Source organism: Haliotis rubra, unplaced genomic scaffold (assembly GCF_003918875.1).
Source record: "Haliotis rubra isolate DU_JTF1 unplaced genomic scaffold, ASM391887v1 Scf127, whole genome shotgun sequence".
Lineage (NCBI taxonomy): Eukaryota > Metazoa > Mollusca > Gastropoda > Lepetellida > Haliotidae > Haliotis > Haliotis rubra.
The window spans coordinates 1,522,707-1,542,706 of record NW_025765192.1 but is presented as its reverse complement, the minus strand read 5'-3'; the positions used below and the strand labels follow the sequence as shown (position 1 = coordinate 1,542,706).

Below are 20,000 nucleotides of genomic sequence, written 5' to 3'. Positions count from 1 at the left end.
ATTGAAAATATTAGTAAAAATACTATATTAGTAATTATTATATGTTCTATGATTTACTTGCTGTATAGTATGACCAGAAATAATTGAGAATTTTAGGAATATGTTTAATTGGATTTCTAGTATAAACAACCTTGACCAGCTATCAAGTGCTTGGTTTCATTCAAGAGAGACAACTCCGTTAATCCTTTTTCAATAGTCTGTTTACTGCTAGCAGACGACATTTTCAGTGATCCTCAGTATGGATGATTTAGAGAAGAGGAAGTTGATTTTTGAGTATTATAAAAAGGACATCAGATCAGCTAAAGGGATTTCAAGTAGAACAAGCATCCCCTTGTCCACTGCTTATCGTGTTTTGAAAAGTATTGCAAATGGATATGGCATTGAGCACCAGGGAGGCGCAGGTAGGCCCAGAAAATTGACTGTCGGTGACAGGAGGCGGCTTGGTATTCTTGTTTCTAAAAACAAACAAAGGTGTTTAGAAAACTTAAGGCTGGATATGATTGATAGAGGAACTGTGGCTGTCTGTAAGGAGACAATTAGAACTGAGCTGCATGCAATGGGTTGGCAGAAAGGTCGAGGAATTCCATCACCGATCATGAAACCTGAACAAAAGGAGCGAAGGTTGAACTGGTGCTTACAGCATAGAAATTTTAACTGAAACAATGTGATTTTCTCAGATGAAAGTTATGTGTGGCTGTTTCCTAATACACTGCAAATCTGGACCAAACAAACTGAAAAACCTTTGCATCAGCGCCCAAAGTACAGTCCGAAATTTAACGTGTGGGGTGGCATATCTGTGTTAGGGGCAACGCCCCTCTGTGTATTTGAAGGGAATATGAACAGTGAGCGGTACACAGATATTCTCGAGGGACATTTACTTCCATCTGCTCACGTGTTCTATGAAATTTTTGGATTTTCCAGCAGGACAACGACCCAAAACATCGTTCAAAGCATTCACAGGCCTGGTTTCGGACCCAAAATATGACATTATTAGATTGGCCAAGCTGTAGCCCTGACCTAAATCCAATAGAAAATGTTTGGGGACTTATGAAGGAAAGTGTCAATAAGAAAAATCTGACAAATATTGCTGAAATGAAAGAAGAGGTGGTCCGATATTATTGGTACAGCATGGACCACGACTTACTAACTTCTTTGATCAGTAGTATGCCCCGCTGCATTGAAGCCTGCATTGCTGCCCATGGTGACTTGACAAAATACTAACTGTTCACTAACAGTCTTTGAATCTGGAGTTATGTTCTGCTAATATTCACATTTAATACGTGAGTAATGAGAGAATTTTCTTTTTTAAATTACAATCTTTAAATTCTCAATAATATCTGGTTGTACTGTACATGATCTACGTGGAGGGGGTGGGGGAGAGTGAGCGAGTTTAGGTTGACGCACCAGTCAGCAATATTCCAGCTATATGGCGGCGGTCTGTAAATAATCGAGTCAGACAATCCAGTTGTCAACAGCATGAGCATCGATCTGGGCAATAGGGAACCGATGACCAGGTTCGGTACAACCCCCGAACGGGTACTTGAGCCCGTTCGGGAACTAAAACCCCGATCGGGATAATATAATCGCCCTCAAAGCGCAGAAAAACCATGTTTTTCTCCACCCAAGCGGCAATTCACATCGGAGCATTATGGTGAGTTGTTATAAATGTCAACGAAACCTCCAACTAGGCTATGGTTACACGCAAGTTCCCAAATGATGCCGCATTTCGGGCGCTACCCCCTCGAAACAGAGGACCCCTTGCAGAACTTACACACATTATGGTCCCAAAAGATACCAATTATGTCATTTTATGCCATAATTTTATCTCAAATAAACTTATCACTCACCACACCATTCGGGGGTTGTACCGAACCTGATGACATGTAGAGAGAGGGGGAGAGGGAGAGAGAGAGGATGTTAGTCAGTGGCAATTTAATTATTATAATTTGCTTTCTACAATATTGCGTACATAGTATTGCGGTATAATGCGAGCTATTTATACGTGTTACGATACATACCATCTACAGATAAGTTACTCGAAAGAGTAAAGCCAGCAGAGAGAAACGGTATCCTTTAGGGGTCAAATTCAATATATGTGTGTAAATATGGTCCAGATCCAGGATTCTGACATCAATTCTGCACGTAGTAACGTTATGACTACCTGTGACAGGCCACGCAGACTCAGAAACATACACAGAAACTTAAGTGACTCATCATAGCCAATGATTAGAGTAGCTTCCCTTTGAGAAAGGGAAGTCACTCTAGCGGTGGGACCGATGGATTGCCGCTATGCCAAATAAAAATGAGTGCAGGTTTTTGTTATTTTGTCTATTACTTGTTACATTACTGTCTATGAAACTGGCTTTAGTTGGAACTACTTTGGCTGTTGTAACTGTCTGAGGTAATATATATTCCTGCACAGAATTTTTATAATGACATTACATGATAGAAAGGTTATTAAGCTTTGGGTTTTCTGATAGTCAATATTCTGTATTCTTAATATACATGCGCGTTAGAACATGTAGCCATTGCCGCTATAACGCGTACTGATGATTGTGAATGCATCCGTACCGATTTCAAGGACCCTCATAATTCTCCAGAATGGCACACCAGAAATGGCCCTTATACATTGTACCCATGTAGGCAATCAAACCCGGGTCTTCGGCGTGACGAGCGAACGCTTTAACCACTAGGCTACCCTGTCGCCCCCCATGAAAACTGAATGCATGAAGACTGTTTAACTATACATAATAATATAACATACATCACGGAACGACTTGGTTCCCTTCGCTATATTCCGACAAATTACGGAAGTGCTGCATCGACACAATCACCGTTATCAATATCCATAGAGCCTTCGTACTTCATGTCCACGTACAACACGTTCATCATAATTTATATCTTTACAAACAACAAAACAACACATTAATAGAAAAGCAATAATTTATTCTCACTTCATTACCACAAGGCCAGGGACTTTCGAACATGAGAACTTAATACACACTGCAAATGAAACATATTCTTAGTATACGCGGAGACTTCGTGCTACCATGTATAAAGGAAACAGAGAGTTTCTATGCACAAATATTCCGTACATACACTTCAACAGCTCGCACCGGCAGCAGATCATGGTATATAAACATCGTGAAAATAACTCTGTAATCAAAATAAAGCAATGAAAAGAACAAAGAGGTCGTGGATATTAAGCATTCATTTGAAAAGTATAATTCATCCTCTTCCTCGATATAGCGCGACATCGCTTTGAGGAAGAGGATTATGAAAATAACAGATGCACCTTGCACGCAAACGCATTACAGATAAACCAATGAACCTCGCAAATCTGAACCTCAACAAGCTGGACATGTTATACTACACGATGAATAGCTAGTTTTCATTATCCATCAGTTATTTTAAGTTTAGAAGATGTGATCTAGTCCGATTAGTTCGGATCAGCGAGGTTCTAGAGTACACATGATACATTGTCATACACAAAGTCACAGATGCTGATCACCGCACTCATTATTACAAAACATACGAGGTGTTGTTGGTTAATCTATAAATAGCCATCACGTATACATTGCAGCAAGTTCAGGCAGGTTGACACCGTGAAATCTGACACCGTGAAATCTGACATTTCACTTCCCTGATTTTGGAAGTACGTGGAATATTGTTCAAAAATATGACAACTATACAAGAAATACAATCGTCAAATGGAAAGCGGCTACAAGTATTACTTTGGTCCCAAAACAGACGCAAATTGTAGTTGAAATAACCCGCTGATTTGCACACAATAAATATACATATACAACGCATAGCACCTGATACATCTGATACACTGCAACGCGGTCTGAGACGGCGCTAGAATGGCGGACAATGTAGCTCACAATATCTACCATTGACCACCTTTGGCAGGCCATAATCACAACAACGTATACGAATTAGTTCCCGATAATATAATCCGCCCGTGCAAGCTCCCGTGCATCCCTGGCCTTTGACGAAACCGCGTCGACAACAATCAAAGGCAGGATTTGTTTACACGTTGAAACCTTTAAACAAAAGTATCTTATTTACCATCGTGGGCGATTTTTCTGAGTTGACTGACTGACTGACTGACTGACTGACTGAGTTTAGTTTTACGCCGCTTTTAGCAATATTCCAGCAATATCACGGCGGGGGACACCAGAAATGGGCTTAACACATTGTGCCCATGTGGGGAATCGGACCCGGGTCTTCGGCGTGACGAGCCAACGCTTTAACCACTAGGCTACCCCACCGCCCCCCCCTGAGTTGACAATATCAAATATCGGATAACTCATATTTTCGCAGTTCGGCTGGTTTTGAGACGGGCGGACTATATTTCGGGTCATTATCACAAAACAAAAGACATTTTGATGAAACTGAAGTACAACCTGCGCTACACACCAGACAGCTAAGACGTGTGTGTACATGTAACGAAATTGGACATCGAGAAGCGTGGCTGTTTTAAATCTATCATAATAGCAGGTGATCTATGCTAAAATATACATCATAATTGAGAATAGGGAATATCAGTGAAGTTCCACAAAACAGTATTGTTTGTGGACGTTAAGTAAAACATATATATCATTAACAAAACAAATCATAAGGTAAATTGTATAGACCCAAAAGACATCGATCCAAGTTCTGACTTCAAATGAGCAAACAATGGTGATTGTTTATCGTGCTTCTATCTCAAACACAGTAACAGATAACACAAATGTTATTAAGTGACATAACATGTCAATAACCTGGACGACAAAAATACAATTTTTTAAAACTAAGAGACGTTAATAATTGATAATTTGTCTGTAAAACACTTCAGTGATATCAATTTAGTAATTCCTTCATGGCACCTTTGTTGAAAAACTGGACAGTAAAACGCTAAGGGATATTATCTTCCTTTCCTAGAAGACTGGTTGAGAAAACAAATCTTTCTGTAACCTAAGTAGAGGGCATTTCGAGACGAAGTAAACTGATGAGTGAGTGAGTGAGTTGGGTTTTACGCCGCTCTAACATTATTCTAGCAATATCACAGCGGGGCACACCAGAAATGGGCTTCACATAATGTACCCATGTGGGGAATCGAACCCGGGTCTTCGGCGTGACGAGCGAACGCTTTAATCAGTGGGCTACCCCACCGCCCCAGTAATATGATGAGCTGGCAAAAGGTTTTCAGCAGACGGGTAGGTCACCCCTCTATGGAGTTACTCAACCGTAAAGGAGATAAAAAGCCATGCCTTGCAGTGAAAAAGGCCACCCGTCTTAACCTGTCCTGCCACATATATCGAGACAGTAGTACAAGGACCGGCTGGGACCCTCAATATAAACGTGTGCTGGGGTATTTCGTGAGAGCACACGTTTAGTTCGGAGCCAAAAAATAATATTCAAATTCAGCGCCTGCACACATGTCGAGTGACTGGATCACGGTGGTTTTCATGGAACAGACAACGAAGTTGAGAGGTAAACAGGGCGTGCACGATATCTTAGAAACATTTAAAATAGTGCATTGCTATCTGTCTCTCAAGTGTGACCGTTTCGCTATAGAATACTTTTGTGGATTGCAGGAGCTAGTTTAACGACAGATTGACAGATTGACTTCAAGCTGTTCCCAGAACAAGTATCATAAGCGTTCCGCCTCACCAGTCGTAACATGAACCATCCTAGCGAAACACTGTGTTCAACAACAAACCGGGGTCAGTTTCCAAATGCGCGTTTGGGCACTGAACCAGGCGGTAACATGAGCAGAAGGCAAATGATCCCTTAGATACAGTCAACACATCCACGATGTCCGAAACTCGAAATACGCTACATTATCCTGCATCTTCGACTGTCGTTGGTAACATAATTTCTTTAAATAAACAGCAACATTTAATCGAAAGGTAGTTCCATTAAGACTATTTCCAAACCTGGTGGTCCTTACTTTCTTTATTTAAATATATAGCACAACAGCGAATGCTATTCAATATTATTCGGACTTATGTTTTTTTAGGATATTCAAGTGATTGCAAATACATATCCTCCCAACGAAGAGGCTTGAAATACAAAACCTCACAGTATGTATCGGCGGTCTGTGTTAAACACGGAGCCCAACGACGTCATGACCCAGTTCGTCGTGAAGATTGAGTTACATCAGCCGGTAGTGAGTTACATACAGTTTGTCCACAAGACCTATTGCCACACATTTTCAATGCGGTCAGGTCATCGCTTTGTCCATCATTATCACTTCAGGCGGGGGTTAGATGCAGCACATGAAAGGGCAGGTTGAATAGCACTAACTAGTAGCTGCGCTCAATGAAGCCGATTTACTTCAGCTGCATCTACGTTAACGGAGAGGAATCGAGTGACGCTACAATCTAACCGCTGGACCAAATTTGTACGATCGATAACGTTTCTGCGGCGCGTCTGACCATGAATGCACTTCGAAAACCCATCTCTAAGGGCGATTGCACAGGTGTATATAGACTGGCGGATCGAACTAAATGGAGAATTGATCTTGGGTATGTCCGCTTAAAGGTTCTGCCCGCGAGAAAACAGCTCGACAGAAGGGTCCATACTTTGATGACTTAACGGTGCATCAATAGGGATAATTAACTTGCCTACTTTGAGGTCATTTATTACTGTTTTTATAACCAGAGATGCATTAGCTCCGACAACTGCATGACGAGTATCATGGAAGAAGAAAGGGCTTCCTCCATATACAAAGTTTAAGGTTTATGGTAACGCCATATCAAAACTACAAGGGTTATTCAAGTTTGATCGACGCAGACCACAATATACGCCAAATAAGGTTTCTAAGACGACATAAAACGTCTGCGACGTGAAGATAATTTTAGAAAGGTTTTTTTTCGTGACGGCGATAACATTAAATTTTTAAAAATCGACGGATGCAGCTGTTGATTACCTAGTTACGGAGCGGAGACTATGTTCGTCGGGAGGGGGGGGGGGAGGTTTTAACTAATGTCGATTCTTTGGGAATCATTCATTGATCGTGCGACATAATAGAGGTAAAGTAGGAACATGTCAACGACTTATGAAGATAACTGGAATAACTGGTTCATCATTTCCTGAACAGTTTAATCACCACCTAAACAGAGTCGGTTTGTAACCAGTAACAAGCATCGCAAAGTCAAAATGCACCCCAACAAGTACCATGCTATAGGCATGCATACACGAAATTAAAATCCACTTTAACCTAGACCGCAATGCTAAAAAAATATAACAATATGGTGATATTACCAACGGTATTGGAATTTTTATGTCTTTGCCTGTCCTTTCATCAACAGGGTGTACGTGTACTTACTCTCAGTGTAAAATTGGAGCCACGGTCAAATGAGGTATCGCTGCTAAGTAACGGAGACCCATTAATCGTATAAAGTACTATGGATTACCTCGTATTCAGTCATGATGGGTTTACTGACTAATTGACAATACGGGTAACCACTGGTGCGATATATGGGTTAACGTACTGGCGATAAACAGACGTCCACGAGTCACGTGGTGTCGGGTAGGCCGCGAGTGTCGTTCACTTTTGCCCCAAAATACCCCCATCATGAAGATGACGGCAGACTGTTCGCAACACGGAACCGATCGAAACGCGGCAGAACGCGTGGGCAAATCCAGTATTGATCGCCTATCCTGTGCGGTCTATCCGACAACAGATATAATTTGAAAGTTAAAATCGCGATGGAAACAACGAACATTTCAGTCTAATGTGTGCGTGGATTGAGGCTGGTGGTTTGCGCAACATCCGGTGCGATCTAAAGACTATACAAAATATGCAACCTTGCGCTGTTGCAGACGTTACAAAGTGACTGGTTTTCCTCATTTTTAAAACATGGAAGATAGGGGTTAGGGTGCATATATAATATGAAATGTAGATAAATTCAGATTATCGGCTGAACAATTTACGTTCGGTAGTAGAAATATTTCTATGTTCAACAATAACAGGTTTGTGTATATCATGCGAGCGTGCGTGGGGTGGAGTGGGGAAGGGGAGAAACCGACAAATTCAACCCCTATAGATCCATGTCAACTATTCTCCTTCTATCCCATCCCATAACTAAATAAATAGTTCGTCGCTGTTCAAATAATAAAACACATACTGTTAAAAAAGTAGAATCTCAACAAAACAAAAACTACAAAACACTAATAATGTAGGCCTAAAATCTTCAATACAACATACAGTTTCAACAACTGACACCGGTTATTATGGTTTAACAATCGAACTTGACATTCTCCAGACACGGCCAGAGCTTTCAAATATTTACAAGGACTACAACAAGCGATGCAATGATTCGTTTTGGGCATGGGAGACGTTGTTGATTTATAAATAAAGAATGCTATCGTCAAGCTAGCCTGGTATCTACAGAACACTAACGACTATCGACTAATGCTGTGAGCGGGATCAAAATCTACTTCAGGAATCGCATACATTTACACACCAAGTATTATTTCTATTGTAAATATCATGTGCATATGTAACGCAGATAGTGGTATGAAATTAGTCCTATTCTGTCGATGCATACAAATGTGTTGGATTACAGGTAAGGTTGCCATATAGATTAGTGTTGCTAGACAAACAATGTGATGGACAGGTGCTTGTAACAACATGGAGCGGATTTCGGAAATACACGTGCAACAGACGGGGAAATGAACATGGTTGTCAACGTCATGCCACAAGCTGATACATCTGCGCGAACTGCAGCGAACGCACGAGCGAGACGTCAGTATAAGGATTTCAATACCAATCGCTAATTTTAAAGGCAAGTTCAAAGGTGATTTTGTACTCTAAACCTATGGAGTACAAACAAGATGTCATGCACACGCTAACACTCAATGCGACATAAACATGAGTACCATTAATGGATCCACAATATGACCAGTACATACATTTTAACATTACTATGCACGGCGCCTAATTTTCATTGAACAAATTTACATATAAATTATACCTACATATACACTGACATGCTGATTCAGAATCGGAGAGACACATACATTGCACATTTTCCATCGGGATCAGCTTCTCAGCAAGGATGTACATTGCATGGTAGAGCAACTGACTGGCAGCACACTCTAGGGCGAAGTCTACGTCAATATCAAATCGATAGCGCCGAGGCTCGCTTCCATACAGAACATTGCAATACCATTGCATGGATTAAATACCATCCAGCTGGTGAATTGGCATCTACAATAGTTTTGTTAAAGACTGATGCACATCTTTGTAAATCATTCGACTGGAATTCATGACATTGGAAAACAGATTTCTATTGTTTATCTTGACGAACTAAACATGTATTTTACTAGGTTGTCATGGATTGCACATTTCAGAATCTATACTGACCGAAAGATTGCGCAAAATATTAATACAGCACAAATAGTACAACGGAACTGAAAGGAATAATTCAGCTGTGAACTCATTCAGATTTCAATAATTGTAGCATATTCCATTCTACGTTTCCAACACATGGTATTCTAAAGGGATAGCAGTTAGTACCATGTTAAAATATACATTTCTATCAACTGCCATTATTAACTGTTACCAATTGTATTGATATCGTGTGCGCTGATGTAACATTACGGGACAATGATGGACATGCATGGCTACACCTGAAACATCCCGGAAGTTTATCACGATTTCAGGTGACACAAGTACAAACTGTGAAAATAGAATCACATGTCACGTGATCTGTTGTAAATATGCCAACGTATATTCTTCCAATCAAAACTATTTGAAACGGATACAAACATCACTTCCGTGACAGTATACCTTGGTAATAGCCAACATGATTCTCTTCCCACTGCCCAAATCACCACTTATGTCAGACTACGGGCTATAAAGTAACCCCAAAGTATATGTTAAAATGAGCTGTTAACTACTAATGCAACCTTTTTTATGGAAACACTTCATTTTAAATGCTGCACAATCATCTCTTAGTAATACTGTGGGTAATAACATCAGTATTCATATGTAATGACAAAACAGCCGTTTAAAGAGTAACAAGAGTTAATATGATGGAAACTACACTGCCTTTACTAGATCCACTGAATGTAATACACATTTACTGTTACAGTCCATACAGCTTTCTGTTGGTCACAATACTAGAGGTTTCAGAATACCAGTTACTTTGATCTCAACATATGAAAAACAAACATTATATTTTTGTGAAATCTGAACCCATATATTCTAAAGGAGACGCGTTGTTTCCATACATAACTTGTCAGGGATTTGGGACTAACCGCTATGAAATGTGAAACTCTGTACATTATATACCCGGGGTTATGTCCCTTTAGAAGATACACAATTCGTTAGCACTTGGAGTGAACTCCTTAACAAAACGTTAACATTAACAACGCCAATTATACACAATAGCTTGGTCATTGAATGCTTTCATAAGTAAATGTCAATTCCATAAAACGTACTATTACATAACGCAGCTTATAAATGCCGTGGAGATGTAAGCCTTAACATAATGCGATCCATGTTAACTCCTGTGAAACACAAAATAAGTCTCTAACAATTGTTCTGACATTTGATACTCACTGCATGATCTAACCAACTGCAGATTCACATAGTATATCTGGGATAGACATACATTCATAACGCCAGCAAGACGTATCCTAACAAAAGCATGTTAACGAGGACATACACAAGCGATTTGTATTTACAGCCAGCACACTGGCCAAGACGTTGCTGGCACGTTTGTTAAAATGAAATGACACCAGAAAATACAATCTTACAAATGTGAGTGGTTTCTGTTCACTGACGAAATCTGAAATCATCTCGTAAACCGTTTACCCTGGCCACTGTCCACTTCTTGTCTTCGTTCGGGACATCGTACGTTTGGTCGAGTGTCGCCTCAGGGTCGGAGGTCAGGATCACTTTGGGTCATCCAAGGTCGGAAGATTATCAGCAGTAGATTTGTATCTCGGCTGAGGGGCTCGTGACATGATATGCAAACCACGCGGGTAGATAAAGCAATGTAGAATAGAAACTATTGCAGTCCTGAGGAATAAGATGCATCACTTTTTCAAAATTTAACAGTTAATATTAAGTCCACATAAAACACGTGTCTTTTCATACTGCCTTTTTTCTTAAATTGCGCTTATCTATATAAGCGTTGTAAAAGAAATTGGCGAATAATACAAAGTAACTGAAATACATCATTGATGAGTACCTCAAATTCTCGAAGGTCTGTTGGCAGTACTGGCCATCCAGTTTGATGTAGTAAATCCAAATATTGATGATGCACCCTACAATCATCTGCACCAACTGTAGACCCGTCACTACCATGCTGATAGACTTGGGTATTGAGAATCTCATTGCTCGTAGGGCGTAGTAGGAGTACATCAAGGAATGAACGATATAATTCATCACCATGAACCACCGTCCTGGGGCCGTGTGATCGGTGTAACTGTACCACACGTAGATAAGGACGGTAATGTGATGGTACCAATGTAAGAAAATCAACTGCTGCTTTCGTAAAACGATAAATATGGTATCGCCCAGTTCGTATACCTTCGATACGGTAAACATGAATGACCAAAATGCGGTCACGCCTTTGAAGTATGTCGGTACACACACGGAATGCTGTAGCCCATGGTTTTTCACGGCTGACAATAATTCGGGTAGGGTTCGAACCGCTCCAGCGATACTGAATATAGCTAGGGTGCCGCTCCACAGTGCTAAGATTGGTCGTAGTTCAAACCGTTGGCGTTGCCTCATGTACCACTGGCCGACGAATATAATAAACACATAAATTGTCGAGTAGGTGAAGCTATCGGTCCATCGGTCTATCATGTACTTCCAAAATGTCAGCTCGTTCCATTCTCGTTCGAAGTTGAACACGTAGGAATAATTGTGCTCTCCTGCTTCCAACATGACTGGGTATTTCAGTTTCACGTCCAAACACCGGTACCTTCTCTCTGCACCCGCCTTCGAGCCACTTAGACGTCTGGTCCTCTCCGAGGTAAGACTACATACACGCGACAGCAGCATGCACTACCGGCAAGTTCGTATGGAGATCAGAACAAACGGCTATTTTCATTGGTCATTACAATCAACTGAGAAAAATTAACCAATCAGCGCCGAGAATACAACCGCGGAGGATAGAGGTGATATTACCGGTATGGGATATTTACAGGACAACTGCTTTTCAATCGATCACACAGTATATGAACCGCTGTTGTTAAGACGTGTAAATAAAGAATGGAGTTATACCATGCGCACGCTAGAACAGCTGTTGACTGTGTATTATTGCTTTGGTAACAGTGACTTTGAATGCCCCATTCATGCCGCGTCCCACATAACGTGGCATTTTCTTTACAGTACGTCGCTCTCGGTATAACAGTGAGTGAGTTGGGTTTTACGCCGCTTTTAGCAATATTCCAGCAATATCACGGTGGGGATACCAGAAATGGGCTCCACACAATGTACCTATGTGGAGAATCCCCCCCGTATAACAAAGTTCATACTCTGCAAAGTGCAATAATCAGTATAGTTTTGCATTCACTTGTAACTGTACGAAGACAGGGTAAAATATTACACTTCTGCTTTTTTCATTTCTATTTGTAAATGTAGAAGTTTTATAACACCGTAGTGCGTTTAGAGCAGTGAGTACTGATCGAGGAAAAAAGATTACTGTTGCTAGATGGTGACGAGGTAGTGATAAGTGAATCCCCCGCAGATTAAGGATGATTTTTAAGCAGTCGTTTTTTGTTTGTTTCTTGGGTCTTTTTGTGAATTAATTTTTTTTGCGAATTGATGTGTACGTGGCGACATGTAGGGTCCTATTGATTATCAAACTATAAATAGTGAATGTTTGTGTATAGGTAATACCTCAGAAAGTTCTATTTAATAAGCAGTTTACAATATGTGCAAAATTCTTAACGGTGGTTTTGCGAAGTGAGAAAAATCGTATAGACTGGTTTTGATATATTTGGCTATCACAGATTTATCATTCGATTGTTATACCAATATTAGACAAACATCTGATTGTTTGATTGTTATGTAACTAATTTGCAGAGACAGTGGGATAGTTAATATATAGGGAATATAAGAAAAAGTGCTATTTGATTTCATAGTGATCAGCAATGAAAATCATTGAACGGCTTAATTAATATTTAGAATGTCATCTCAAATATTATTCATATAAACAGGTCGCCATGGGAGTAGCTGTGAACATATACATGCTTAGACCTGAGAATATACAGTATATGTAACAAAAATGATGATGAAGATCAGATGTGTCCCGTATACCTATACCTAAGGATACATTATATACCCAAATATTATTATAAACATCTACCTGTATATGATTGTTTTTAATCATTGGTTTGCAGTAAACAAATATTAGTTTTCTGGTATGAGGGTGATATTAAACACATTTCGGCAAGTGTACATCATCGTCCTTACTGTAGGGATACATATCAAGCTATGCTTTGGGGCCATTCGTGGCTTGTGCCAGTAAAGACATATGTCTGCCTGTCTTTGAATCGCAACGTACGTGTACATCGAAGCAAAATTATCAAAGCCCCACTGGAGATCTGAATGCGGAAGTGAACTTTGAAAGTTTCAATGTGTATCTGTGTAGTTCATGCTGAGAAAATCACATAAGTGCAGTCTTCCGCATGAAGACATTAAACGTATCATCGCAGATGTTTATTAATACTTATCATCGTAGATGTTTATTAATACAAACTACGCGTATATTTCACATTGTTTTAAGTGAATGAAATTTGTGTTAGAGAACCTACGCTAATTTCAAGATATATTTGCACATAGGTAAAGAAAATCATATGTATTGACATATCTTTAAAATTCAACTATAGCATGACGAAGATACTTAGACTTCATTCTTACGTTAAATACCTCCGGCTTAAAATTGGTTTTCTCATGCTTGTCTAGTCTGTCTCACAGTCCCTGAACCACATTAATTTCCTAACTGTCTAGCCCTCCCTGAAATGCTAAAGCCCTAAATGAAGCATGTCTAGATTCCCCAGGTATCTCCCAACTCAATAGGGCTCCTTTTCAATATAAATGGGTTTATTTGTTACCATCAGAATTATATATATTCAGGGACTGAATGCTAGTCTAATGCTAGTCGTAAGAGGCGACTGACGGGATCGGGTGTTCAGGCTCGCTGACTTGGTTGACACATGTCAACGTATCCCAGTGGCGTAGATCGATGCTCATGCTGTTGACCACTGGATTATATACAGACCGCCGCCATATATCTGGAATGTTGCTGAGTGCGACGTTAAACAACAAACAAATAAACAGGAGTTTACCGTAAAACTGCGTTAGTTAGTTGCACAAATTACCCCAGGTCTGCGACAGTGCTGCCGCCACACGCGACGTGTTTCTATTAAATAGGATGTGTCTTTTTATTTTCTGATTAGCACCCCTTGATTAATACAGTACTAATATTGGAAAATGTAATCAATTATATTGACAATCGGAGTTGTAACATATCCGTGAAACTGTCTGTTGGGTGGTTGGTTAGCGTTTACGCCACACAGCAATATTCCAGCTATATGGCTGCAGTCTGTAAATATTCGAGTCTGGACCAGACAAGCCAGTGCTCAACAGCATGAGCATATATCTACGGAAATGGGATACGATGACATGTGCCGACCAAGTTAGTGAGCCCAACCACCCGATCCCGTTAGTCGCTTCTTACGACCAGCACGGGTTGCTGAAGACTAAATCTGATCCGAATCTTCACAGGTTGAAACTCTCTGTATCTTAAAGAGGCAGATACAGAAAAATATGGTTATAACGAACAGGGTTAAAACAAAGTTAACTATTTTTGTCCAGTTCACTTGCCGCTTATAAACTACGGTTATAACGAACTAAAATCATAGGTACCTTTGGTTCGTTATAACTGTACATTCTGATGATGTCACGCTACATCTTCTATTTGTACTGTAGAGTGAGTGAATGAGTATGGGTTTACGCCGCTTTTGGCAATATTCCAGCAATATCACGGCGGGGGACACCAGAAATGGTCTTCACACACTGTACCGATGTCGGGAATCGATTGTATTATAGAAACATGAGTATCAAGACTAGGCTGACTCACTGATTTGAACTTTTTAAATCTTTCAATGCAGCGTTTCGGTACAAAAACAAATATCTTTAATACGTTTATCAATTCCGGGTTGGAATTGGTCTTCAGACAGACATGCCTATTGTCAGATGATAACGGGATCGGATGGTCGGCTCACTGATGCATGTCAATGTATCCCAATTGCGTAGATCGATACTCATGAAGTCAGTCACTAGATTGTCTGGTCCACATTTGCAGTCTGCGGTAACAATCTGGACTATTGCTGAGGACGACATTAAGCAACAAACAAACAAACAAACTGAACAAATATTTATCATAGTGAGGTGAAATAGGGTTTAACGTCGTATATTCCTCTCACATGACCACGTGCATGAGTGTGTATGTGTGGCTTCTTGTACTAGCCCAGACTTAAGCTGGTTTAATAGTGCTAGCTCACTGAGATACCATGCCGCACATTAAGCAGTTTTGTCAGTAGCTTCAGCGTGGTTCTTTCTGTCGTCATTTCCTATTGGCCAAATGCTGGGATTTATCATAAAGTGAGGTGCAACAGGATGAGGCGAAAATGCTTACTCCAGGAAAGCAAGACTCCGCACTTGAATCAGACCATGGATGTGAGGATTCAAACATGGAAAAATCAAAATTAAAATTAACATTAAAATTTCGATGGTTGACAATCAACCAATGTGCTGTTCTTTTCTGAGAATTAACTAACGCTGGGCATTTCTTTCTCTTTGGTCCGCTTTTGTTACTTAGTTCGTTAGTCAAGAAAAGTCTGGACTGTCAACATTTTATCTTGCCTGATAAGTTGCGAAGTTTTCTGGCTGACATTTGGGGGAATTGTATACCCTGATATCATCGTTTCATGTCCCCTGACTGACCACCCTTACTCGGGTGTTATTGTTGGGGTGATTGACCCACAGATGAAAGAATTTAAGACTGAACACAGGACACTGGACACTGAAAGATAGACATCATGATGAAAATGACACTGAAACCTAACCTCGGACATTGGTTTCTCTGGAGGGAGTGTCCGTTGACTAGAGTCAGTGTTGTTATCAGTGGGAACGGACGGACGAACGCACTGTCCCGGACAATGACCCCGGGTCACTAAATAGGATGAAGAAAATGCGATACCGGGTTATGTGTAACAGCTAGTGACAAAAAACCTCGCCAGTTCAACGAGTGACTGGGTTGGGTTTTAAGCCGCAGCAATGTAAACGTGGTAGAGGGAGGAGGAGGAGGGGGAAACACTGGACCCACGTGGAAGAGCGAACCCGAACGGGTCTTCTGCGTGAAGAGCGAATGCTTTAACCACTAGGCTATACCCCACTGCCAGAACATTTCAATGATTTCGGATAATTGTAAGGAAAAAGCTAATACATGTAGTACGTAATATTGACAGCGTCAAGAATGGTGACTGATCTCTAAATGGAGCCCGAGAATGAAAACAGAGGAGGTTTCAGTTAAATGCTCAAATATACTGCTGGTTTAGCACGAAAGTTTAAGTGGCGGGACATGTACAGGTAAAACGTAATATAAAATATGGCCTGTCAGGATGTATGTTAAGATTCTTTGACTGTATTTATTCTTGAAAACTCACCTTTGTATCGATTTTGTTGAATTAAGGAAACGTATTGATCAACAAATAATGAAGTATGGCCATAGCACCATAACGACCTTGACCTCCATGCGGGTGAGAGTAGTCTCCCTTCGACCGCCTGCTAGTTCGTAAATTGGATACACTAATCATTGGTAACTACTCGCCTCTTTCCGTGACCTACAAGAAGACGGATTGCCGGAATGACACGAGCAGTTACGAATGGTACACTAATATGTCAGAACGTTAGCTAGTGACGTTTAACCCGCCTTCAGCATATTTTTTGTATAATCAATCAATAAGAAATGTGCTTCAACGATTGTACCATTGCTGGGACTAGAACCCCGGTGTTTAAATTATGATCTGTATCGTTTCAACGTGAAACATTCTGCTTCTTGTTACTGTGGCAATGCTTGTGAAATTTGTACATCACTTCCTATTAGAATGTAAACTGTCCAGCATTCAGAGAGAGATATTAATGTTAAATATTTAAAATAAATATTGTAAAACGTGACTCTCCAATCACATTGTCACTGATGTTACTTGGAAGTCCTGACCTGACTATTCAACAGAATGAATGCATTTTCAAATGTGTGCAAACTCTTATTCATCAATCAAAACGTCTTGACTGATCACATAAGTTGTTTCCCTTCCTCTCTTCTCTCTTTTATCTTTCCAATCTCTTCTCTGTATTCTTTCCTAAGATATGTATATAATTGAAATTGTATGTATGTAAATATTAGGGAGCGGGTATATTAAGTTGGATAACTTGTCCCCAATCCCTTTCGCATTTGTGCATAAAATATGTTTAAATCATAAATCAACCACAAGGCTAACCCCAGTCCGTGTCCATTCACTCTTCCAAAATTCTTCCAACACTCAATGCATTTTCCCTGCTATGGGAACACCTGTATAGACTTGACCTATGTACAGTAAGCAAGTTCGACAACTGACCTACTGAAGTCAAGAAGACCTACTTTTTACATCACTACGCTATTTATCTTCCTTGAAAACAAGCACGCCAGGCTGGGTCTGTGAACCCACTAGTCGTGAGAGTCTACTGACGGCCCAGCAACGTCTGTCACTTGAGGCAGCTATAGCTTCTGGTATGAGTCCAACAACAAACAACGACGCGAAACATTAAAAATATAATTTACGTGGTGTTCTTAATTGCTTCCAGTCGACCATGCTTCGACATAATTAAGTTTCGATATTGCACCATTGTGTCGGTTACAATTCAGCCGAGGCCTTAACGTCACATTGCTGTCGTATAAGGCGCAGGACTAAACTGAAACCAAGTGTCACCATCCGGTAGGGCCCGTATATAAATACTAGTTCACGCATCCGGAATATTGCTGAGTGAGGCGTTAAACTAAACTCATTCACTCACTCACTCCCATTATTTTACATAATTCCAAGTACATGTACAAGTATATATCGCAATGGTGAATTTCGAATTAAGGAGGTTCCACTTTATAAAATACTTATATAAATAATTCGATTAAAATGAAAAACAAAGTCGGTGGTCAACGCTCTTTTACTACTTAATCTGTTGATACTCTGTACTAATAGGCCTATGGGTAAGGGAACGTAATAGATAAACTGACGTAGAAACATATGTCACAACTATATTTATGTAACAAATTTTACAAACATGAAAATGTGTAACTGATAGTTACTTTTTGCTGTATTTGCGAAAATAGATCTTCCAAAGCATATACCAAAGTACAGAACCAGTCCTGAAAATCGAATGTTACATCTGATAACCAGTCCAGCCATATAGACTTGCACAACAAGGAACGTATTACTAGTTCCAATATCTATTTCCAGATTTCACAAATAATAACATCAAATTGACTCTATTTACACATAAGAAATAGTGTCCTTTATGTATTGCCGTCTTATCTAAAGTCGCCGATTTAAGGACAACAAGGGTAAGTATTTATCCGTGGATTTATCATTCAGTACATCCTTAGAGAAAGGCTATATTTATTGTCCGGCTGTACGAGGATAATACGTAGTAGGCTGTATAGTAAGACACACCCACATTACGGGCTTGTCGCTCACCTGATGTTGCATCACTTGAACTTTGATATCGCCTGACACTAAGTACGAGCACTTGCACTTGCCGGTAGTTGTGTGCAGGCCTGGAAGGAACATGGAAATCCCCATCTATAAATAGCATAAATCGTTACATATGCAGTTGCTTTAGGTACAGTGATCACGATTGCCAAAATGGGTCCATGTCATGATTGTTATGGTCAAGATGCTGTTTCACTGGACCAAGAAAATATGATACAGTGGATCTATTTCATGGCAAATTAAAGCCGTTATCACAGGATAATTTCAGATTGGAAAGGGTGCCGTACAAGGGACGTTACTCTGCGTAGCCACTTTCCGAAATCAATACCATATAGGTTACACAACACTACAATTACACGTTAAGCCGCCCACGCACACGCACACGCACACGCACACGCAACAGGCAAGGTAACATCATAATCTTTAATGCGTATTTCAACTTAAGGCCAGGGAAGACACCAACAGTCTTCGGGCAACGAATAGTTCTAAGCCCAAAGTTTACCATGTGTCTCATGCCGGCCGTAGCACGCGCCAGCACTCACTGCATGGTATACGTAAAACTGGATAATGTTAATTACAGTAATTGCATTAAGGACCGTTCATAATTTATGGCTTGGGGTGGGGGTGGGGTGATTTTATGGAGAAGCATGTACAATGTGAATGACTCCCCTAAAATTTATGTACAAAATAAGTGACACCCCACCCCACCCCTTGCATGTCATGTACAAAATCAATGATCCCCCTTCCCACAATTTCTAAGCATATATTTTACCTACGCGATTAAATTATCAAACTCTTTCTCATGATTAATCAAAGTTACATATTGAACAACATATATTTATATACTGTATATGTTATACGTTTATAGTTCGATGGTATTGTTTAATATGATAGTCTTGTGAACAAATGAAGCTTCAGGCTGCGGTAGAAAATAAACCAAATAAAGCAGATATATTAATGTCCTAGAAATGTTAAATGCATGGTGAAAAATGCGGACGAGTGTTTAAAGATATTTGCATTTGGAAGTATGATTTGATGTTGATCTCAAAAGTTAATGACCTTTTTCCATTTTTACTTACATTTACCCTTTTAATGTTTCGGCATGTATGCATGTTCTGGTGTCGAGCTACTTGACTCGTCAGTTTTCTTTTTAAATATTCTGGCCTATACTATAGAAGTACATGCGGTCTTGTCTTCACGCAGTCCGAGTACATCAAACAAAATATAGATAT

The 20,000-nt window shown here is 40.1% G+C and overlaps 1 protein-coding gene and 1 long non-coding RNA gene across 2 annotated transcripts; both read right to left on the bottom strand.

Moving 5' to 3' along the window:
* Positions 1-434: 434 nt before the first annotated feature.
* On the bottom strand, positions 435-19,949 carry LOC124266638. Its single transcript, XR_006895806.1, has 3 exons — positions 19,848-19,949; positions 18,754-18,833; positions 435-455 (listed from the first exon to the last, which is right to left on the bottom strand). It is a non-coding gene; the product is annotated as an uncharacterized LOC124266638 (long non-coding RNA).
* On the bottom strand, positions 2,926-12,032 carry LOC124266636 (elongation of very long chain fatty acids protein 6-like). The gene has a single exon (XM_046701437.1). It carries the CDS (start codon positions 12,014-12,016, stop codon positions 11,096-11,098), a length of 921 nt encoding a protein of 306 aa, XP_046557393.1. The 5' UTR covers positions 12,017-12,032; the 3' UTR covers positions 2,926-11,095.
* Positions 19,950-20,000: the final 51 nt, after the last annotated feature.

Excerpts from the sequence above, each read along its gene's own strand:
- LOC124266636 (XM_046701437.1), bottom strand. The coding sequence starts at position 12,016 with ATGCTGCTGTCGCGTGTATGTAGTCTTACCTCGGAGAGGACCAGACGT.